Source organism: Pseudophryne corroboree, chromosome 6 (assembly GCF_028390025.1).
Source record: "Pseudophryne corroboree isolate aPseCor3 chromosome 6, aPseCor3.hap2, whole genome shotgun sequence".
Taxonomy (NCBI): domain Eukaryota; kingdom Metazoa; phylum Chordata; class Amphibia; order Anura; family Myobatrachidae; genus Pseudophryne; species Pseudophryne corroboree.
Window position 1 is genome coordinate 76,251,487 of NC_086449.1, and position 20,774 is coordinate 76,272,260.

The 20,774-nt window shown below is 50.3% G+C and overlaps 2 protein-coding genes across 4 annotated transcripts in view; one reads left to right on the forward strand and one right to left on the reverse strand.

Annotated features, from left to right (window-relative positions):
- The window catches only part of LOC134936231 (uncharacterized), an 84,515-nt gene extending 83,028 nt beyond the window's left edge, over positions 1 to 1,487 (reverse strand). Inside the window, exon 1 of one of the 3 annotated variants that reach the window (XM_063931215.1) lies at positions 1,399 to 1,487. In XM_063931215.1, the coding sequence (XP_063787285.1) occupies positions 1,399 to 1,458 (60 nt within the window). In that variant the 5' untranslated portion in view covers positions 1,459 to 1,487. Of the gene's footprint in view, positions 1 to 996; positions 1,155 to 1,398 lie in introns of those variants that run through there. The other 2 variants (XM_063931217.1, XM_063931216.1) reach the window with 2 other exon arrangements.
- The window catches only part of SWSAP1 (SWIM-type zinc finger 7 associated protein 1), a 35,319-nt gene continuing 15,973 nt past the window's right edge, over positions 1,429 to 20,774 (forward strand). Inside the window, exon 1 of the mRNA XM_063931218.1 lies at positions 1,429 to 1,632. Coding sequence (XP_063787288.1) covers positions 1,429 to 1,632 — 204 coding nt within the window. The remainder of the gene's footprint in view (positions 1,633 to 20,774) is intronic.

Consider the following 20,774-nt stretch of genomic DNA (forward strand, 5'->3'; position numbering starts at 1 on the left):
GGCATGTCGACACACACGTACCGACACCCACAACCACACTGGGGCTATAGGAGACAGACCCATAATAAAGCCTGCAAGAGAGACACAGAGAGAGTTCTGCCAGCTCACACCCAGCGCCTATCCCGGTACTGAGGCCAGTAAAATGACTGCCCAGACCTGTTAGCGCTTTATATATATACAAGCCTGGGGAGCTTCCTCTAAGCGGAGCTGTGGAGAGCAAATGGCGCTGGTGAGTGCTGAGGAAGAAGCTCCGACCCTCAGCGGCGGGCTTCTGTCCCGTGTTTTGTGTAAAAATAATGGCGGGGGCTCATGCATATATACAGTGCCCAACTGTATATATGCTGCTTTTGCAAGAGGTACCCAATTGCTGCCCAGGGCGCCCCCCCCCTGCGCCCTGCAGTGACCGGAGTGTGTGGGTTTAGTGTGGGAGCAATGGCGCACAGCTGCAGTGCTGTGCGCTACCTCATATGAAGACTGGAGTCTTCTGCCGCCGATTTCTAAGTCTTCTTGCTTCTCACGCCGGCTTCTGTCTTCTGGCTCTGCGAGGGGGACGGCGGCGCGGCTCCGGGATCGGACGACCAAGGGTGCGTTCCTGTGTACGATCCCTCTGGAGCTAATGGTGTCCAGTAGCCTAAGAAGCAGGACCTATTTTCTAGTGAGTAGGGCTGCTTCTCTCCCCTCAGTCCACGTAGCAGAGAGTCTGTTGCCAGCAGATCCTCTCTGAAAATAAAAAATCCTAACAAAATACTTCTTTTTTAGCAAGCTCAGGAGAGCTCACTAAGGTGCACCCAGCTCGTCCGGCACAGATTCAAACTGAGGTCTGGAGGAGGGACATAGAGGGAGGAGCCAGTGCACACCAGTATCCTAATTCTTTCTTAAAGTGCCCTGTCTCCTGCGGAGGCCCGTCTATTCCCCATGGTCCTTACGGAGGTCCCCAGCATCCACTAGGACGTTAGAGAAATAGGGGGGTATACAAATACCTGCCCCCTCCCCCACCTCATATTTCCCACACATTGCTCTCCATCCGGATGATGATCTCCCCACCTCGTCCTCTGCTGCTCTCAGCTACAGAACACATGCAGCCTGCACACGAACGCAGCAGCAGCAGAGCCCGCCAAAGCACAGTACGACCACGTGACTGCAGCCGTCACATGACCTGCTAAAGTGACTGTGATTATATCAGCCAATCGGCGAACTACATTCTCCGCTCTCCCCGGAGACTCAGCCAATCAGAAGCCAGAGACTGTCCGGCATAAGATGGCGCCTCCTGGCGGTCATAGTGACTAACAGAGTGGCAGCAGCAGCTGCACGAGAGGAACCGGAGCTGCCGCCACCGGGTGACGATGTCTCGGCTGCTGCTCAGGGTGTGCACGGAGCTGGGCTGCTCCCGCCACTCACTTGAACGTTCGGGATCCGCTGAGCCGGGTGATGGGTCCGATGGGCGACCCCAGCCGCCATGGGGCCCCGCTGCTACTCCTGGGGCCACCGGATGCGGGAAGAGCGCGCTGCTGTTTGTTGCCGCGGACTTTGGCTGCGGAGGAGGGAGCGGGGCCGGTGATCTTCCTGTCCCGGGAGCCGCTGCAGAGACTCCCCACAGGGGGGCGGGCGGCCCGGGATCCGCTCACACTCAAGGTGCTTATACAGGGACTGAGCCGGTATTGGAGGAGTGTGGTACTTAGAGGGGGTATGGAGAGTATAAGGAGTTAGGTATGGGGGAGGGGTTATGTATGGCATGAGGGGTGGGGCTATGGAGGGCAGGAAGGGTGAGGTATTGGGGGGGGGGGGGGGGGGGGGATGGAGAGGCAGATGTGGGGTATTGGGGAGGAGTATGTAGAGCTGGAAGAGTGAGGTATTGGAGCTGGGTTTTGTCAAGCAGGAGGTGTGAGGTACGGAGAACAGAAGTGAGGTATTAGTTGAGGTTTGGAGAGCAGGAAAGAGAAGTCTGTAGTTTTCCACTTAACATCTATCAGACCCTTCAAACTGCTCTAAACCATGCATGCACTGGAAAAGTCTTTCCGCCGTCGTGTAAAGCAATTATTTGTATTTTTCTCTGACGTCCTAGTGGATGCTTGGGACTCCGTCAGGACCATGGGGGATTAGCGGCTCCGCAGGAGACAGGGCACAAAAATAAAGCTTTAGGATCAGGTGGTGTGCACTGGCTCCTCCCCCTATGACCCTCCTCCAAACCTCAGTTAGGTTTTTGTGCCCGTCCGAGCAGGGTGCAATCAAGGTGGCTCTCTTAAAGAGCTGCTTAGAAAAAGTTTTTAGGTTTTTTATTTTACAGTGAGTCCTGCTGGCAACAGGCTCACTGCAACAAGGGACTTAGGGGAGAAGAAGTGAACTCACCTGCGTGCAGGATGGATTGGCTTCTTAGGCTACTGGACACCATTAGCTCCAGGAGGGATCGAACCACAGGCCCAGCCATGGAGTCCCGGTCCCGGAGCCGCGCCGCCGACCCCCCTTGCAGATGCCGAAAAGTGAAGAGGTCCAGAACCGGCGGCAGAAGACTTTTCAGTCTTCATGAGGTAGCGCACAGCACTGCAGCTGTGCGCCATTGTTGTCACACACTTCACACCAGCGGTCACGGAGGGTGCGGGGGGCGCCCTGGGCAGCAATGAAATACCTATACTGGCTAAAAGATACATCCATATAGCCCCAGGGGCTATATGTGATGTATTTAACCCCTGCCAGGTCTCAGAAAAACGGGAGAAGAAGCCCGCCGAAAAGGGGGCGGGGCCTATTCTCAGCACACAGCGCCATTTTCCCTCACAGAAATGCTGGTGGGAAGGCTCCCAGGCTCTCCCCTGCACTGCACTACAGAAACAGGGTTAAAACAGAGAGGGGGGGCACTTATTTGGCGATATGATTATATATATTAAGATGCTATAAGGGAAAAACACTTATATAAAGGTTGTCCCTGTATAATTATAGCGTTTTGGTGTGTGCTGGCAAACTCTCCCTCTGTCTCTCCAAAGGGCTAGTGGGGTCCTGTCCTCTATCAGAGCATTCCCTGTGTGTGTGCTGTGTGTCGGTACGTGTGTGTCGACATGTATGAGGACGATGTTGGTGAGGAGGCGGAGCAATTGCCTGTAAGGGTGATGTCACTCTCTAGGGAGTCGACACCGGAATGGATGGCTTATTTAAGGAATTACGTGAGGTCGGTTGACGACATGAGACGGCCGGCAAACCAATTAGTACCTGTCCAGGCGTCTCAAACACCGTCAGGGGCGTTAAAACGTCCTTTCTCTGACGTCCTAGTGGATGCTGGGACTCCGTAAGGACCATGGGGAATAGCGGCTCTGCAGGAGACAGGGCACAATAATAAAAGCTTAAGGATCAGGTGGTGTGCACTGGCTCCTCCCCCTATGACCCTCCTCCAAGCCTCAGTTAGATTTTTGTGCCCGGCCGAGAAGGGTGCAATCTAGGTGGCTCTCCTGAGCTGCTTAGAATAAAAGTTTAGTTTAGGTTTTTTATTTTCAGTGAGTCCTGCTGGCAACAGGCTCACTGCATCGTGGGACTAAGGGGAGAAGAAGCGAACTCACCTGCGTGCAGAGTGGATTGGGCTTCTTAGGCTACTGGACATTAGCTCCAGAGGGACGATCACAGGTACAGCCTGGATGGGTCACCGGAGCCGCGCCGCCGTCCCCCTTACAGAGCCAGAAAAGACGAAGAGGTCCGGTGAAATCGGCGGCAGAAGACATCCTGTCTTCAGACTAAGGTAGCGCACAGCACCGCAGCTGTGCGCCATTGCTCTCAGCACACTTCACACTCCGGTCACTGAGGGTGCAGGGCGCTGGGGGGGGGGAGCGCCCTGAGATGCAATATAACAGAATATACCTTAGGTGGCAAAAAGAATACATCACGTATAGCTCCTGGGCTATATGGATGTATTTTAACCCCTGCCATTTTTACACAAAAAAGCGGGAGATAAGGACGTCGTGAAGGGGCGGAGCCTATCTCCTCAGCACACAAGCGCCATTTTCCCTCACAGCTCCGCTGGAAGGACGGCTCCCTGACTCTCCCCTGCAGTCCTGCTTCAGAATCAGGGTAAAAAAGAGAAGGGGGGGCACTTTTGGCAGCAAATAACGATATAAATAGCAGCTATAAGGGAGTAACACTTATATAAGGTTATCCCTGTGTATATATATATATATATATATATATATAGCGCTGGGTGTGTGCTGGCAGACTCTCCCTCTGTCTCTCCAAAGGGCTAAGTGGGGTCCTGTCCTCTATCAGAGCATTCCCGGTGTGTGTGCTGTGTGTCGGTACGCGTGTGTCGACATGTATGAGGAGGAAAATGATGTGGAGGCGGAGCAGTTGCCTGTGTTAGTGATGTCACCCCCTAGGGAGTCGACACCTGACTGGATGATTGTATTTAAACAATTAAGTGATAATGTCAGCACTTTGCAAAAAACTGTTGACGACATGAGACAGCCGGCAAATCAATTAGTGCCTGTCCAGGCGTCTCAGACACCGTCAGGGGCCCTAAAACGCCCGTCACCTCAGTGGGTCGACACAGACCCAGACACAGATACTGAGTCTAGTGTCGACGGTGACGAGACAAACGTAATGTCCAGTAGGGCCACATGTTACATAATCACGGCAATGAAGGAGGCATTGAACATTTCTGACACTACAAGTACCACAAAAAAGGGTATTATGTGGGGTGTGAAAAAACTACCAATAGTTTTTCCTGAGTCAGATGAATTAAATGAGGTGTGTGATAAAGCGTGGGTTTCCCCCGATAAAAAACTGCTAATTTCTAATAAATTATTAGCACTATATCCTTTCCCGCCAGAGGTTAGGGCGCGTTGGGAAACACCCCCTAGGGTAGATAAGGCGCTCACACGTTTATCTAAACAAGTAGCGTTACCGTCTCCTGATACGGCCACCCTCAAAGAACCAGCTGATAGAAGGCTGGAAAATATCCTAAAAAGTATATACACACATACTGGTGTTATACTGCGACCAGCAATCGCCTCAGCCTGGATGTGCAGTGCTGGAGTCGCATGGTCGGATTCCCTGACTGAGAATATTGATACCCTGGATAGGGACAATATTTTGTTAACTATAGAACATTTAAAGGATGCATTGCTATATATGCGTGATGCACAGAGGGATATTTGCACCCTGGCATCAAGAGTAAGTGCTATGTCCATCTCTGCCAGAAGAGCATTATGGACGCGACAGTGGTCAGGGGATGCGGATTCCAAACGGCACATGGAAGTATTGCCGTATAAAGGGGAGGAGTTATTTGGGGCTGGTCTATCGGACCTGGTGGCCACGGCAACGGCTGGAAAATCCACCTTTTTACCCCAGGTCACTTCACATCAGCAGAAAAAGACACCGTCTTTTCAAACTCAGTCCTTTCGTTCCCATAAGTACAAGCGAGCAAAAGGCCACTCTTTTCTGCCCCGGGGCAGAGGAAGAGGAAAAAGACTGCACCATGCAGCCGCTTCCCAGGAGCAGAAGCCCTCCCCTGCTTCTGCCAAGTCTTCAGCATGACGCTGGGGCTTTACAAGCAGACTCAGACATGGTGGGGGCCCGTCTCAAGAATTTCAACGCGCAGTGGGCTCACTCGCAAGTGGATCCCTGGATTCTACAGGTAGTATCGCAGGGGTACAAACTGGAATTCGAGGCGTTTCCCCCTCGTCGGTTCCTGAAGTCTGCTTTACCAAAGTCTCCCTCCGACAGGGAGGCAGTTTTGGAAGCCATTCACAAGCTGTATTCCCAGCAGGTGATAATCAAGGTACCCCTCCTACAACAGGGAAAGGGGTATTATTCCACGCTGTTTGTGGTACCGAAGCCGGACGGCTCGGTGAGACCAATTTTAAATCTGAAATCCTTGAACACTTACATAAAAAGGTTCAAATTCAAGATGGAGTCACTCAGAGCAGTGATAGCGAACCTGGAAGAAGGGGACTATATGGTGTCTCTGGACATCAAAGATGCTTATCTCCACGTCCCAATATACCCTTCTCACCAAGGGTACCTCAGGTTTGTAGTACAAAACTGTCATTATCAGTTTCAGACGCTGCCGTTTGGATTGTCCACGGCACCTCGGGTCTTTACCAAGGTAATGGCCGAAATGATGATTCTTCTACGAAGAAAAGGCATCTTAATTATCCCTTACTTGGACGATCTCCTGATAAGGGCAAGGTCCAGGGAACAGTTAGAAGTCGGAGTGGCACTATCTCAGGTAGTGTTACGTCAGCACGGGTGGATTCTAAATATTCCAAAATCGCAGCTGATTCCAACGACACGTCTACTGTTCCTAGGAATGATTCTGGACACAGTCCAGAAGAAGGTGTTTCTCCCGGAGGAGAAGGCCAGGGAGTTATCCGAGCTAGTCAGGAACCTCCTAAAACCGGGCCAGGTCTCAGTGCATCAGTGCACGAGGGTCCTGGGAAAAATGGTGGCTTCTTACGAAGCGATTCCATTCGGAAGATTCCATGCAAGAACGTTTCAGTGGGATCTACTGGACAAATGGTCCGGATCGCATCTTCAGATGCATCAGCGGATAACCCTGTCGCCAAGGACAAGGGTGTCTCTCCTGTGGTGGCTGCAGAGTGCTCATCTACTAGAGGGCCGCAGATTTGGCATTCAGGATTGGATCCTGGTAACCACGGATGCCAGCCTGAGAGGCTGGGGAGCAGTCACACAGGGAAGGAATTTCCAGGGCTTGTGGTCAAGCATGGAAACATCTCTTCATATAAACATTCTGGAACTAAGGGCCATTTACAATGCCCTAAGTCAAGCAAAACCTCTGCTTCAGGGTCAGGCGGTGTTGATCCAATCGGACAACATCACGTCAGTCGCCCACGTAAACAGACAGGGCGGCACGAGAAGCAGGAGGGCAATGGCAGAAGCTGCAAGGATTCTTCGCTGGGCGGAAAATCATGTGATAGCACTGTCAGCAGTGTTCATTCCGGGAGTGGACAACTGGGAAGTAGACTTCCTCAGCAGACACGACCTTCACCCGGGAGAGTGGGGACTTCACCCAGAAGTCTTCCACCTGATTGTAAACCGTTGGGAAAAACCAAAGGTGGACATGATGGCGTCACGTCTAAACAAAAAACTTGACAGATATTGCGCCAGGTCAAGGGACCCTCAGGCAATAGCGGTGGACGCTCTGGTAACGCCGTGGGTGTACCAGTCAGTGTATGTGTTCCCTCCTCTGCCTCTCATACCAAAAGTACTGAGAATCATAAGAAGGAGAGGAGTAAGAACTATACTCGTGGTTCCGGATTGGCCAAGAAGGACTTGGTACCCGGAACTTCAAGAGATGCTCACGGACGAACCGTGGCCTCTACCTCTAAGAAAGGACCTGCTACTGCAGGGGCCTTGTCTGTTCCAAGACTTACCGCGGCTGCGTTTGACGGCATGGCGGTTGAACGCCGGATCCTGAAGGAAAAAGGCATTCCAGAAGAAGTCATCCCTACTCTGGTCAAAGCCAGGAAGGACGTAACCGCAAAACATTATCACCGCATTTGGCGTAAATATGTTGCGTGGTGTGAGGCCAAGAAGGCCCCTACAGAGGAATTTCAACTGGGTCGTTTCCTTCATTTCCTGCAAACAGGACTGTCTATGGGCCTAAAATTAGAATCCATTAAGGTTCAAATTTCGGCCCTGTCGATTTTCTTCCAGAAAGAACTGGCTTCAGTACCTGAAGTTCAGACATTTGTAAAAGGGGTGCTGCACATACAGCTTCCTTTTGTGCCTCCAGTGGCACCTTGGGATCTCAATGTTGTGTTGAGTTTTCTAAAGTCACATTGGTTTGAACCACTTTCCACTGTGGACTTAAAATATCTCACATGGAAGGTGTCGATGCTGTTAGCCTTGGCTTCAGCCAGGCGTGTGTCAGAATTGGCGGCTTTATCATATAAAAGCCCTTACTTAATTTTTCATTCTGACAGGGCGGAATTGAGGACTCGTCCTCAATTTCTACCTAAGGTGGTTTCTGCATTTCACATGAACCAACCTATTGTGGTACCTGCGGCTACTAGGGACTTAGAGGACTCTAAGTTGCTTGACGTTGTCAGGGCCTTGAAAATATATGTTTCCAGGACGGCTGGAGTCAGAAAATCTGACTCGCTGTTTATCCTGTATGCACCCAACAAGCTGGGTGCTCCTGCTTCTAAGCAGACTATTGCTCGTTGGATTTGTAGTACAATTCAGCTTGCACATTCTGTGGCAGGATTGCCACAGCCAAAATCAGTAAAAGCCCATTCCACAAGGAAAGTGGGCTCATCTTGGGCGGCTGCCCGAGGGGTCTCGGCTTTACAACTTTGCCGAGCAGCTACTTGGTCAGGGGCAAACACGTTTGCTAAATTCTACAAATTTGATACCCTGGCTGAGGAGGACCTGGAGTTCTCTCATTCGGTGCTGCAGAGTCATCCGCACTCTCCCGCCCGTTTGGGAGCTTTGGTATAATCCCCATGGTCCTTACGGAGTCCCAGCATCCACTAGGACGTCAGAGAAAATAAGATTTTACTTACCGATAAATCTATTTCTCGTAGTCCGTAGTGGATGCTGGGCGCCCATCCCTAGTGCGGATTGTCTGCAATACTTGTATATAGTTATTGTTACAAAAATTCGGGTTATTATTGTTGTGAGCCATCTTTTCAGAGGCTCCTTTGCGTTTATCATACTGTTAACTGGGTTCAGATCACGAGTTGTACGGTGTGATTGGTGTGGCTGGTATGAGTCTTACCCGGGATTCAATATCCTTCCTTATTATGTACGCTCGTCCGGGCACAGTATCCTAACTGAGGCTTGGAGGAGGGTCATAGGGGGAGGAGCCAGTGCACACCACCTGATCCTTAAGCTTTTATTATTGTGCCCTGTCTCCTGCGGAGCCGCTATTCCCCATGGTCCTTACGGAGTCCCAGCATCCACTACGGACTACGAGAAATAGATTTATCGGTAAGTAAAATCTTATTTTTACCTCAGTCGGTCGACACGGACACTGACTCCAGTGTCGACGGTGAAGAAACAAACGTATTTTCCTTTAGGGCCACACGTTACTTGTTAAGGGCAATGAAGGAGGTGTTACATATTTCTGATACTACAAGTACCACAAAAAAGGGTATTATGTGGAGTGTGAAAAAACTACCTGTAGTTTTTCCTGAATCAGATAAATTAAATGAAGTGTGTGATGATGCGTGGGTTTCCCCCGATAGAAAATTATTGGCGGTATACCCTTTCCCGCCAGAAGTTAGGGCGCGTTGGGAAACACCCCTTAGGGTGGATAAGGCGCTCACACGCTTATCAAAACAAGTGGCGGTACCGTCTCCAGATAGGGCCGCCCTCAAGGAGCCAGCTGATAGGAGGCTGGAAAATATCCTAAAAAGTATATACACACATACTGGTGTTATACTGCGACCAGCGATCGCCTCAGCCTGGATGTGCAGCGCTGGGGTGGCTTGGTCGGATTCCCTGACTGAAAATATTGATACCCTTGACAGGGACAGTATTTTATTGACTATAGAGCATTTGAAGGATGCATTTTTATATATGCGAGATGCACAGAGGGATATTTGCACTCTGGCATCAAGAGTAAGTGCGATGTCCATATCTGCCAGAAGTTGTTTATGGACACGACAGTGGTCAGGTGATGCAGATTCCAAACGGCTCATGGAAGTATTGCCGTATAAAGGAGAAAAAGACAACGTCTTTTCAGCCTCAGTCCTTTCGTCCCCATAAGGGCAAGCGGGCAAAAGGCCAGTCATATCTGCCATGGGATAGAGGAAAGGGAAGAAGACTGCAGCAGGCAGCCCATTCCCAGGAACAGAAGCCCTCCACCGCTTCTGCCAAGTCCTCAGCATGACGCTGGGGCCGTACAAGCGGACTCAGGTGCGGTGGGGGGTCGTCTCAAGAGTTTCAGCACGCAGTGGGCTCACTCGCAAGTGGACCCCTGGATCCTACAAGTAGGATCCCAGGGGTACAGATTGGAGATTCGAGACGTCTCCCCCTCGCAGGTTCCTGAAGTCTGCTTTACCAACGTCTCCCTCCGACAGGGAGGCAGTAGTGGAAACAATTCACAAGCTGTATTCCCAGCAGGTGATAATCAAAGTACCCCTCCTACAACAAGGAAAGGGGTATTATTCCACACTATATTGTGGTACTGAAGCCAGACGGCTCGGTGAGACCTATTCTAAATCTGAAATATTTGAACACTTGCATACAAAGGTTCAAATCAAGATGGAGTCACTCAGAGCAGTGATAGCGAACCAGGAAGAAGGGGACTATATGGTGTCCCGGGACATCAGGGATGCTTACCTCCATGTCCAAATTTGCCCTTCTCACCAAGGGTACCTCAGGTTCGTGGTACAGAACTGTCACTATCAGTTTCAGACGCTGCCGGTTGGATTGTCCACGGCACCCCGGGTCCTTACCAAGGTAATGGCCGAAATGATGATTCTTCTTCAAAGAAAATGGACGATCTCCTGATAAGGGCAAGGTCCAGAGAACAGTTGGAGGTCGGAGTAGCACTATCTCAAGTAGTTCTACGACAGCACGGGTGGATTCTAAATATTCCAAAACCGCAGCTGTTTCCGACGACACGTCTGCTGTTCCTAGGGATGATTCTGGACACAGTCCAGAAAAAGGTGTTTCTCCCGGAGAAGAAAGCCAGGGAGTTATCCGAGCTAGTCAGGAACCTCCTAAAACCAGGAAAAGTGTCAGTGCATCATTGCACAAGGGTCCTGGGTAAAATGGTGGCTTCTTACGAAGCGATTCCATTCGGCAGATTTCACGCAAGAACTTTTCAGTGGGATCTGCTGGAAAAATGGTCCGGATCGCATCTTCAGATGCATCAGCGGATAACCCTGTCTCCAAGGACAAGGGTGTTTCTTCTGCGGTGGCTGCAGAGTGCTCATCTACTAAAGGGCCGCAGATTCGGCATTCAGGACTGGGTCCTGGTGACCACGGATGCCAGCCTGAGAGGCTGGGGAGCAGTCACACAGGGAAAAAATTTCCAGGGAGTGTGATCAAGTCTGGAGACTTCTCTCCACATAAATATACTGGAGCTAAGGGCAATTTACAATGTTCTAAGCTTAGCTAGACCTCTGCTTCAAGGTCAGCCGGTATTGATCCAGTGGGACAACATCACGGCAGTCGCCCACGTAAACAGACAGGGCGGCACAAGAAGCAAGAGGGCAATGGCAGAAACTGCAAGGATTCTTCGCTGGGCGAAAAATCATGTGATGGCTCTGTCAGCAGTGTTCATTCCGGGAGTGGACAACTGGGAAGCAGACTTCCTCAGCAGGCACGACCTCCACCCGGGAGAGTGGGGACTTCATCCAGAAGTTTTCCACATGATTGTGAACCGTTGGGAAAAACCAAAGGTGGATATGATGGCGTCTCGCCTCAACAAAAAACTGGACAGGTATTGCGCCAGGTCAAGAGACCCTCAGGCAATAGCTGTGGACGCTCTGGTAACACCGTGGGTGTTCCAGTCAGTGTATGTGTTTCCTCCTCTGCCTCTCATACCAAAAGTACTGAGAATTATACGGCAAAGGGGAGTAAGAACGATACTCGTGGCTCCGGATTGGCCAAGAAGAACTTGGTACCCGGAACTTCAGGAGATGCTCACGGAAGATCCGTGGCCTCTACCTCTAAGACGGGACCTGCTTCAGCAGGGACCGTGTCTATTCCAAGACTTACCGCGGCTGCGTTTGACGGCATGGCGGTTGAACGCCGAATTCTAAGGGAAAAAGGCATTCCGGAAGAGGTCATTCCTACACTGGTAAAAGCCAGGAAGGAGGTGACTGCACAACATTATCACCGCATTTGGAGAAAATATGTTGCGTGGTGTGAGGCCAGGAAGGCCCCCACGGAGGAATTTCAATTGGGTCGATTCCTACATTTCCTGCAAACAGGATTGTCTATGGGCCTCAAATTGGGGTCCATTAAGGTTCAAATTTCAGCCCTGTCGATTTTCTTCCAGAAAGAATTGGCTTCAGTTCCTGAAGTCCAGACTTTTGTAAGAGGAGTACTACATATACAGCCCCCGGTTGTGCCCCCAGTGGCTCCGTGGGACCTTAATGTAGTTTTGGATTTTCTCAAATCCCATTGGTTTGAGCCACTCAAATCGGTGGATTTGAAATATCTTACATGGAAAGTAACCATGCTACTGGCCCTGGCTTCAGCCAGGAGAGTGTCAGAATTGGCGGCTTTATTGTATAAAAGCCCATATCTGATTTTATATTCGGACAGGGCAGAACTGCGGACGCGTCCTCAGTTTCTGCCTAAGGTGGTGTCAGCGTTTCACCTGAACCAGCCTATTGTGGTGCCTGCGGCTACTAGCGATTTGGAGGATTCCAAGTTGCTGGACGTTGTCAGGGCATTGAAAATATATATTTCAAGGACGGCTGGAGTCAGAAAATCTGACTCGCTGTTTATACTGTATGCACCCAACAAGCTGGGTGCTCCTGCTTCTAAGCAGACGATTGCTCGTTGGATTTGTAGCACAATTCAACTTGCACATTCTGTGGCAGGCCTGCCACAGCCTAAATCTGTCAAGGCCCATTCCACAAGGAAGGTGGGCTCATCCTGGGCGGCTGCCCGAGGGGTCTCGGCATTACAACTCTGCCGAGCAGCTACGTGGTCGGGGGAGAACACGTTTGTAAAATTCTACAAATTTGATACCCTGGCTAAAGAGGACCTGGAGTTCTCTCATTCGGTGCTGCAGAGTCATCCGCACTCTCCCGCCCGTTTGGGAGCTTTGGTATAATCCCCATGGTCCTGACGGAGTCCCCAGCATCCACTAGGACGTCAGAGAAAATAAGATTTTACTTACCGATAAATCTATTTCTCTATCGTCCTAGTGGATGCTGGGGTTCCTGAAAGGACCATGGGGAATAGCGGCTCCGCAGGAGACAGGGCACAAAAAGTAAAGCTTTTCCAGATCAGGTGGTGTGCACTGGCTCCTCCCCCTATGACCCTCCTCCAGACTCCAGTTAGATTTTTGTGCCCGGCCGAGAAGGGTGCAATCTAGGTGGCTCTCCTAAAGAGCTGCTTAGAAAAAGTTTAGCTAGGTTTTTTATTTTACAGTGATTCCTGCTGGCAACAGGATCACTGCAGCGAGGGACTGAGGGGAGAAGGAGTCAACTCACCTGCGTGCAGGATGGATTGGCTTCTTGGCTACTGGACATCAAGCTCCAGAGGGACGATCACAGGTACAGCCTGGATGGTCACCGGAGCCGCGCCGCCGGCCCCCTTGCAGATGCTGAAGTCAGAAGAGGTCCAGAATCGGCGGCTGAAGACTCCTGCAGTCTTCTAAAGGTAGCGCACAGCACTGCAGCTGTGCGCCATTTTCCTCTCAGCACACTTCACACGCAGTCACTGAGGGTGCAGGGCGCTGGGAGGGGGGCGCCCTGGGAGGCAAATGTAACCTATAAAAAGGCTAAAAATACCTCACATATAGCCCCTAGAGGCTATATGGAGATATTTAACCCCTGCCTGATTTCTCTAAATAGCGGGAGACGAGCCCGCCAGAAAAGGGGCGGGGCCTATCTCCTCAGCACACGGCGCCATTTCCTCTCACAGCTCCGCTGGTCAGGACGGCTCCCAAGTCTCTCCCCTGCACTGCACTACAGAAACAGGGTAAAACAGAGAGGGGGGGCAAATTTATGGCGATATTTTGATATAACAAAGCAGCTATAAGGGAGCACTTATTATAAGGCTATCCCTGATATATATATAGCGCTTTTGGTGTGTGCTGGCAAACTCTCCCTCTGTCTCCCCAAAGGGCTAGTGGGTCCTGTCTTCGTTAGGAGCATTCCCGGTGTGTCTGCTGTGTGTCGGTACGTGTGTGTCGACATGTATGAGGACGATATTGGTGTGGAGGCGGAGCAATTGCCAAATATGAGGATGTCACCCCCTAGGGAGTCGACACCAGAATGGATGCCTTTATTTATGGAACTACGGGATAGTGTCAACACGCTAAAGCAGTCGTTTGACGACATGAAGCGGCCGGACAATCAATTAGTGCCTGTCCAGGCGACTCAAACACCGTCAGGGGCTGTGAAACGCCCTTTGCCTCAGTCGGTCGACACAGACCCAGACGCAGGCACTGACTCCAGTGATGACGGTGACGAATCAACCGTATTTTCCAGTAGGGCCACACGTTATATGATTTTGGCAATGAAGGAGGCGTTACATTTAGCTGATACTACAGGTACCACTAAACAGGGTATTATGTGGGGTGTGAAAAAACTACCTATAGTTTTTCCTGAATCAGAAGAATTAAATGACGTGTGTAATGAAGCGTGGGTTGCCCCTGATAAAAAGCTGATAATTTCAAAGAAATTATTGGCTTTATACCCTTTCCCGCCAGAGGTTAGGGAGCGCTGGGAAACACCTCCTAGGGTGGACAAGGCGCTAACACGCTTATCTAAACAAGTGGCGTTACCCTCTCCTGAGACGGCCGCACTTAAAGATCCATCAGATAGGAGGATGGAAAATATCCAAAAAAGTATATACACACATGCAGGTGTTATACTACGACCAGCTGTAGCGACTGCCTGGATGGGCAGTGCTGGGGTAGTTTGGTCAGAGTCCCTGATTGAAAATATTGATACCCTGGACAGGGACAATATTTTACTGTCGTTAGAACAAATAAAGGATGCATTTCTTTATATGCGTGATGCACAGAGGGATATCTGCACACTGGCATCACGGGTAAGTGCTATGTCCATTTCGGCCAGAAGAGCTTTATGGACGCGACAGTGGACAGGCGATGCGGATTCAAAACGGCATATGGAAGTTTTGCCGTATAAAGGGGAGGAGTTATTTGGAGTCGGTCTATCAGATTTGGTGGCCACGGCTACAGCCGGGAAATCCACCTTTCTACCTCAAGTCACTCCCCAACAGAAAAAGGCACCGACCTTTCAACCGCAGCCCTTTCGTTCCTTTAAAAATAAGAGCGCAAAGGGCTATTCATATCTGCCACGAGGCAGAGGTCGAGGGAAGAGACACCAACAGGCAGCTCCTTCCCAGGAACAGAAGCCCTCCCCGGCTTCTACAAAAGCCTCAGCATGACGCTGGGGCTTCTCAAGCGGACTCGGGGACGGTGGGCGGTCGTCTCAAAAATTACAGCGCGCAGTGGGCTCACTCGCAGGTAGATCCCTGGATCCTGCAGATAATATCTCAAGGGTACAGGTTGGAATTAGAGACAGATCCACCTCGCCGTTTCCTGAAGTCTGCTTTACCAACGTCCCCCTCCGAAAGGGAGACGGTTTTGGAAGCCATTCACAAGCTGTACTCTCAGCAGGTGATAGTCAAGGTACCTCTTCTACAACAAGGGAAGGGGTATTATTCCACTCTTTTTGTGGTACCGAAGCCGGATGGCTCGGTAAGGCCTATTCTAAATCTGAAGTCCTTGAACCTGTACATAAAGAAGTTCAAGATGGAGTCACTCAGAGCAGTGATAGCGAACCTGGAAGAGGGGGACTTTATGGTATCCTTGGACATCAAGGATGCGTATCTCCACGTTCCAATTTACCCCTCACACCAGGGGTACCTCAGGTTCGTTGTACAAAACTGTCACTATCAGTTTCAGACGCTGCCGTTCGGATTGTCCACGGCACCTCGGATCTTTACAAAGGTAATGGCCGAGATGATGATTCTTCTTCGAAGAAAAGGCATATTAATTATCCCATACTTGGACGATCTCCTAATAAGGGCAAGGTCCAGAGAACAGCTAGAGATGGGATTAGCACTGTCTCAAGAAGTGCTAAAACAGCACGGGTGGATTCTGAATATTCCAAAATCCCAGTTAATGCCGACAACTCGTCTGCTGTTCCTAGGGATGATTCTGGACACGGTTCAGAAAAAGGTTTTTCTCCCGGAGGAAAAAGCCAAGGAGTTATCCGAGCTTGTCAGGAACCTCCTAAAACCAGGAAAGGTGTCTGTACATCAATGCACAAGAGTCCTGGGAAAAATGGTGGCTTCTTACGAAGCAATTCCATTCGGCAGATTCCACGCAAGAATTTTCCAAAGGGATCTGTTGGACAAATGGTCAGGGTCGCATCTTCAGATGCACCTACGGATAACCCTATCTCCAAGGACAAGGGTGTCTCTTCTGTGGTGGTTGCAGAGTCCTCATCTATTGGAGGGCCGCAGATTCGGCATACAGGATTGGATCCTGGTGACCACGGACGCCAGCCTGAGAGGCTGGGGAGCAGTCACACAAGGAAGAAACTTCCAGGGAGTATGGACGAGTCTGGAAACGTCTCTTCACATAAACATTCTGGAACTAAGAGCAATATACAATGCTCTAAGCCAGGCAGAACCTCTGCTTCAGGGAAAACCGGTGTTGATCCAGTCGGACAACATCACGGCAGTCGCCCATGTGAACAGACAGGGCGGCACAAGAAGCAGGAGTGCAATGGCAGAAGCTGCAAGGATTCTTCGCTGGGCAGAGAATCATGTGATAGCACTGTCAGCAGTGTTCATCCCGGGAGTGGACAACTGGGAAGCAGACTTCCTCAGCAGACACGATCTTCACCCGGGAGAGTGGGGACTTCATCCAGAAGTCTTCCACATGCTGGTAACCCGTTGGGAAAGACCAATGGTGGACATGATGGCGTCTCTCCTCAAAAAAAAAACTGGACAGGTATTGCGCCAGGTCAAGAGATCCGCAGGCAATAGCTGTGGACGCGCTGGTAACGCCTTGGGTGTACCAGTCGGTGTATGTGTTTCCTCCTCTGCCTCTCATACCAAAAGTATTGAGAATTATACGGCAAAGAGGCGTAAGAACGATACTAGTGGTTCCGGATTGGCCAAGAAGGACTTGGTACCCGGAACTTCAAGAGATGATCACGGAAGATCCGTGGCCTCTACCTCTAAGGAGGGACTTGCTTCAGCAGGGTCCCTGTCTGTTTCAAGACTTACCGCGGCTGCGTTTGACGGCATGGCGGTTGAACGCCGGATCCTAAAGGAAAAAGGCATGCCGGAAGAAGTCATTCCTACTTTGATTAAAGCAAGGAAGGAAGTAACCGTGCAACATTATCACCGAATTTGGCGAAAATATGTTGCGTGGTGCGAAGATCGGAGTGCTCCGACGGAGGAATTTCAACTGGGTCGATTCCTACATTTCCTGCAATCAGGATTGTCTATGGGTCTCAAATTGGGATCTATTAAGGTTCAAATTTCGGCCCTGTCGATTTTCTTTTCAAAAAGAATTGGCTTCAGTCCCTGAAGTCCAGACCTTTGTTAAGGGAGTGCTGCATATACAGCCTCCAGTGGCACCGTGGGATCTCAATGTGGTTTTGGACTTTCTAAAATCTCATTGGTTTGAACCACTAAATAAGGTGGATTTGAAATATCTCACTTGGAAAGTGACCATGCTTCTAGCCCTGGCTTCTGCCAGGAGAGTATCAGAATTGGCAGCTTTATCTTACAAAAGCCCATATCTGATTTTCCATTCGGACAGGGCAGAACTGCGGACTCGTCCGCATTTTCTCCCTAAGGTGGTGTCAGCATTTCATCTGAACCAGCCTATTGTAGTGCCTGCGGCTACAAGTGACTTGGAGGACTCCAAGTTACTGGACGTTGTCAGAGCATTAAAAATATATATTGCAAGGACAGCTGGAGTCAGAAAATCTGACTCGTTGTTTATATTGTATGCACCCAACAAGATGGGTGCTCCTGCGTCTAAGCAGACGATTGCTCGTTGGATCTGTAGCACAATCCAACTTGCACATTCTGTGGCAGGCCTGCCACAGCCTAAATCTGTAAAGGCCCACTCCACAAGGAAGGTGGGCTCATCTTGGGCGGCTGCCCGAGGGGTCTCGGCGTTACAACTTTGCCGAGCAGCTACGTGGTCAGGGGAGAACACGTTTGTAAAATTTTACAAATTTGATACTCTGGCTAAGGAGGACCTGGAGTTCTCTCATTCGGTGCTGCAGAGTCATCCGCACTCTCCCGCCCGTTTGGGAGCTTTGGTATAATCCCCATGGTCCTTTCAGGAACCCCAGCATCCACTAGGACGATAGAGAAAATAAGATTTTACTTACCGATAAATCTATTTCTCGGAGTCCGTAGTGGATGCTGGGCGCCCATCCCAAGTGCGGATTATCTGCATAAATTGTACATAGTTATTGTTAACTAATTCGGGTTATTGTTGAAGGAAGCCATCTTTCAGAGGCTCCGCTGTTATCATACTGTTAACTGGGTTTAGATCACAGGTTGTACGGTGTGATTGGTGTGGCTGGTATGAGTCTTACCCGGGATTCAAAATCCTCCCTTATTGTGTACGCTCGTCCGGGCACAGTACCTAACTGGAGTCTGGAGGAGGGTCATAGGGGGAGGAGCCAGTGCACACCACCTGATCTGGAAAAGCTTTACTTTTTGTGCCTTGTCTCCTGCGGAGCCGCTATTCCCCATGGTCCTTTCAGGAACCCCAGCATCCACTACGGACTCCGAGAAATAGATTTATCGGTAAGTAAAATCTTATTTTCTCGTAGTCCGTAGTGGATGCTGGGCGCCCATCCCAAGTGCGGATTGTCTGCAATACTTGTACATAGTTATTGTTACAAAAAAATCGGGTTGTTATTGTTGTGAGTCGTCTGTTCAGAGGCTCCTACGTTTGTCATACTGTTAACTGGGTTCAGATCACAAGTTGTACGGTGTGATTGCTGTGGCTGGTATGAGTCTTACCCGGGATTCAAAATCCTTCCTTATTGTGTACGCTCGTCCGGGCACAGTATCCTAACTGAGGCTTGGAGGAGGGTCATAGGGGGAGGAGCCAGTGCACACCACCTGATCCTAAAGCTTTATTTCTCTATCGTCCTAAGTGGATGCTGGGGTTCCTGAAAGGACCATGGGGAATAGCGGCTCCGCAGGAGACAGGGCACAAAAGTAAAGCTTTTACTGGTCAGGTGGTGTGTACTGGCTCCTCCCCCTATGACCCTCCTCCAGACTCCAGTTAGATTTTTTGTGCCCGGCCGAGAAGGGTGCAATTCTAGGTGGCTCTCATAAAGAGCTGCTTAGAGAGTTTAGCTTAGGTTTTTTTTTATTTTACAGTGATTCCTGCTGGCAACAGGATCACTGCAACGAGGGACAGAGGGGAGAAGAAGTGAACTCACCTGTGTGCAGGATGGATTGGCTTCTTGGCTACTGGACATGAAGCTCCAGAGGGACGATCACAGGTACAGCCTGGATGGTCACCGGAGCCACGCCGCCGGCCCCCTCACAGATGCTGAAGCAAGAAGAGGTCCAGAATCGGCGGCTGAAGACTCCTGCAGTCTTCTTAAGGTAGCGCACAGCACTGCAGCTGTGCGCCATTTTCCTCTCAGCACACTTCACACGGCAGTCACTGAGGGTGCAGGGCGCTGGGAGGGGGGCGCCCTGGGAGGCAAATGAAAACCTTTAAAAAGGCTAAAAATACCTCACATATAGCCCCAGAGGCTATATGGAGATATTTACCCCTGCCTAAATGTACTAAATAGCGGGAGACGAGCCCGCCGGAAAAGGGGCGGGGCCTATCTCCTCAGCACACGGCGCCATTTTCTGTCACAGCTCCGCTGGTCAGGAAGGCTCCCAGGTCTCTCCCCTGCACTGCACTACAGAAACAGGGTATAACAGAGAGGGGGGGCAAAATAAATGGCAATATATCAATATAAAAGCAGCTATAAGGGAGCACTTAATCATAAGGCTATCCCTGTCATATATAGCGCTTTTTGGTGTGTGCTGGCAGACTCTCCCTCTGTCTCCCCAAAGGGCTAGTGGGTCCTGTCTTCGTATAGAGCATTCCCTGTGTGTCTGCTGTGTGTCGGTACGTGTGTGTCGACATGTATGAGGACGTTATTGGTGTGGAGGCGGAGCAATTGCCAAATATGAGGATGTCACCTCCTAGGGGGTCGACACCAGAATGGATGCCTTTATTTGTGGAATTACGGGATAGCGTCAACTCGCTTAAGCAGTCGTTTGCCGACATGAGGCGGCCGGACACTCAATTAGTGCCTGTCCAGGCGCCTCAAACACCGTCAGGGGCTGTAAAACGCCCCTTGCCTCAGTCGGTCGACACAGACCCAGACACAGGCACTGATTCCGGTGGTGAAGGTGACGAATCAACCGTATTTTCCAGTAGGGCCACACGTTATATGATTTTGGCAATAAAGGAGATGTTACATTTAGCTGATACTACAGGTACCACTAAACAGGGTATTATGTGGGGTGTGAAAAAACTACCAGTAGTTTTTACCGAATCAGAAGAATTAAATGACGTGTGTGATGAAGCGTGGGGTGCCCCGATAAAAAACTGCTAATTTCAAAGAAGTTATTGGCTTTATACCCTTTCCCGCCAGAGGTTAGGGAGCGCTGGGAAACACCTCCTAGGGTGCACAAAGCGCTAACACGCTTATCAAAACAAGTGGCGTTACCCTCTCCTGAGACGGCCGCACTTAAAGATCCATCAGATAGGAGGATGGAAAATATCCAAAAAGGTATATACACACATGCAGGTGTTATACTACGACCAGCTATTGCGACTGCCTGGATGTGCAGTGCTGGGGTAGTTTGGTCAGAGTCCCTGATCGAAAATATTGATACCCTGGACGGGGACAATATTTTACTGTCGTTAGAACAAATAAAGGATGCATTTCTTTATATGCGTGATGCACAGAGAGATATCTGCACACTGGCATCACGGGTAAGTGCTATGTCCATTTCGGCCAGAAGAGCTTTATGGACACGACAGTGGACAGGCGATGCGTAGAGGAGTTATTTGGGGTCGGTCTATCGGATTTGGTGGCCACGGCTAC